The sequence below is a fragment of the Nannochloropsis gaditana genome (assembly GCF_000240725.1).
Source record: "Nannochloropsis gaditana CCMP526 unplaced genomic scaffold scaffold480, whole genome shotgun sequence".
Taxonomy (NCBI): Eukaryota; class Eustigmatophyceae; order Eustigmatales; family Monodopsidaceae; genus Microchloropsis; species Microchloropsis gaditana.
The window spans coordinates 5261-7809 of NW_005803473.1; the positions used below are offsets into that span (position 1 = coordinate 5261).

The 2549-nt window shown below is 53.5% G+C and overlaps 2 protein-coding genes across 2 annotated transcripts in view; one reads left to right on the forward strand and one right to left on the reverse strand.

Annotated features, from left to right (window-relative positions):
• Positions 1–526: 526 nt before the first annotated feature.
• Positions 527–1281, reverse strand: NGA_0225900 (degradation in endoplasmic reticulum der1-like protein; the record flags this gene model as incomplete). Its single annotated transcript, XM_005854510.1, has 3 exons — positions 527–664; positions 832–891; positions 1009–1281. The coding sequence occupies 3 exons, from the start codon at positions 1279–1281 to the stop codon at positions 527–529; spliced, it is 471 nt and encodes a 156-aa protein (XP_005854572.1).
• Positions 1282–1843: 562 nt separating this feature from the next.
• The window catches only part of NGA_0225700 (uncharacterized protein), a gene marked incomplete at its 3' end in the record, with an annotated part of 1069 nt that continues 363 nt past the window's right edge, over positions 1844–2549 (forward strand). The window contains exons 1-2 of the mRNA XM_005854508.1: positions 1844–1986; positions 2126–2549. The exon at positions 2126–2549 is cut by the window's right edge and continues 144 nt beyond it. Of these exons, the coding sequence (XP_005854570.1) occupies positions 1882–1986; positions 2126–2549 (529 nt within the window). The 5' untranslated portion in view covers positions 1844–1881. The remainder of the gene's footprint in view (positions 1987–2125) is intronic.

Here is a 2549-nt window from a genome sequence, read left to right on the forward strand (position 1 = left end):
ATTGACTGCCGACAAGGAGGAAACTGACGCCAAAGAGCACCTGCCAAAGACATGTACGACGGGAAGGACGGCCGGGGGAAAAGGAGGGTTAGCACGGGAGAGAACGCGTCGCGACAAATAGACAGGGCAAAGAAAACAAACAAATGTAAAAAAACGACGGGCGAGAACGGTACTTTGTGAATGGGAAATGGAAAAGAGGAAGAAAGAGGAAGTGAGAGGGAGGGGAGGGGGACTGTTTAACTACCATGGTGACGAAATCGGCCGGATTTTTACACTTGAGCTTCTCCAAGTGGGCCATGTAAGTCCACATAAAGTGGGCGGATAGGAGATAGTTGAAGCCAAAGCTTCCGAAATACAGGAAGGAAGTGAATGGACGCCAGATCTTGTGGGAGGCGGGGAGGGAGCAAGCGAGGGAGGGAGGGAGGGCGATCGATTGAGATAGGAAAGGTCTCCCTTCTAATGCTTGTCGAATGTCCTATTGGTCTCTCGCCCCTCTTTCGTCGCTCGGGGTCAATTATCATGCTTTTCACTCCATAGCCTGCTTTTCTCTCACCTGCAGGCGGCCTACCACTTTTGCCCAGTCCAAGAGCAACCATTCGGGCCACTGGTTCTTATTGAAGAGCATGGCTGCGGTCGTCACGCTCAGAGATGCCATCAGATACGCCTTGAAGCGGGAGATGGGTATCCAGGAAGGGCCAGGAGGGGAAAAAGGAGGGACACAGTGAGGGAGGGACGGAGGGAGGGAGGCGTGAGCTTTTTAATAAAGAAGGCCGCCAAAAATGAGCGCAACCCCCTCCAACGGCGCACACCCCGCTCCATCCGTGTCCTTACTTTGGTCACAGGCGGCGTCCGCCTGTACTCCTTCTTCAATTTCGACGCGAAGGATCCGTCCTATAAGGATATGGGCCGGGAGATGGGAGGGCAATGCCAGGGTCATGATGGTCGTAAGAGCCCTTGCCTGACGCGCTCGGGGCGTGTTCATTGCATTCCATAGCGGTAGTAACTTACATTAAAATCTTCTTCAGTTACCCCTTCTTCATCATAATCATCCTCATCCTCCTCCGCGTCTTCCTCTTCCTCTTCCTCCTCTTCCTCCTCTTCCTCCTCTTCCTCCTCCTCTTCCTCCTCTTCATTTTCAGCCTTTTCCTCCTCAACCACATTGTCGTTTGCCCTATCGTTATGTAGCCGATGCTTATCCTTAGCTGCAGACGCAGCTCTCGCCCCTCCTCTGCTGCGGATAAGGCTGCAGAGTGCCAAGCTCACCCCCTCACGTCGTGACATGAAAGGAAGGATTTCTTTCGTAGCTTCTCTATTTATCGCCACTCCTCGCATCCATCTACACGCGACAGGTAGATTGTGAGCTACCGCGGTGGCGACGCTGGCAAAAAAGAGGAGGGAGAGCACAGAGCTGAACACTTTTGGCCTCCGGTCTCCATGCTTGTAGCCCGCTGCTCTCAAGGCGTTGGTCCTCATATTTATACTCAATGAAACCAAACCAACAGCAGAACTCCACGACGGTGGTATGGTCTGTAATTGTGTATCCATATGGGGCACAAAGGTGGATTTTAAAGGCTCATCAAAGGGCATTAAAATATTTCCAATGTTTCTCATCCCCCCTCCGTCGATCCGCGGGCGAGGCTGCTCCTCCTATCGATCCCTGTGGTGCCCGTTGGGGATAAGCTGCGTAAAACATCGGAGTCCGACGAAAAATGACAATTTCACCTCGGTTTGAAGTCAACAACGTCCTATACTTGCTTTCTCTCGCGCTGAATAGGTGGCCCCGTCTTTTTCTGATATTCATTCTTTCCTGCTCAACTCGTACTCTAATTACCTCCCCTCTCGGACTGCAGCACCTGGCTCTGTTTAATACCAAACCGAAAGATGTATTCCTCTGGAATGGTGTTTGGAAATACCAATGGTCATGCGGGTACCACCTATCATGCAGAAGCGGATTCAAATACGTGGGACGACAGCGCCATTATCAATGTGAGTGCAACGCGTCAAGCGGGCCAGGGCGACGATATCCTGAGAGCTCCTTCAGGTTGGGAACGGCTCGCAGTCCTTTCAACAGCAAAATGGCATCCATCACGTATTTTTTGCTATCATTCACAGGCTTTTGATCTAGCGGTCTCCAGTCATGGGCAAGCAGGGAGGCATGCGACGGAAAGGTATCAAGGACAGCACCCGTCGCATCCAATATCACGAGGCAGACGACGGAGGGGAGGTGGAGGGAGAGGAGGTGGAGGGGAAGAAGATGCCACAAGAAGGGGAGGGGAAGTTGGGGAAGATGGTGGGGGAGGAGGAGGTCTGTCCGTGGAGGATCGCTTTTTCAATCTCCTCGAGGCAGGGGCGAGGAGGAAGAAGGGCGAGGGGCAGAGGGCGGCAGCCAAGGAGGGAACGGAAGGGGGAACAGATCAAGAGCACACTCTTGTGGACTTGCCGGAAACAAGCCAGGAAGAGAGGCCGGAGGAAAAGGAAGAGGGTGAGGTTCGCGAGGAGGAAGCAGCAAGACAAGCGCGGCGGCAGCGACGGAGGGCGGCCCGCGAACG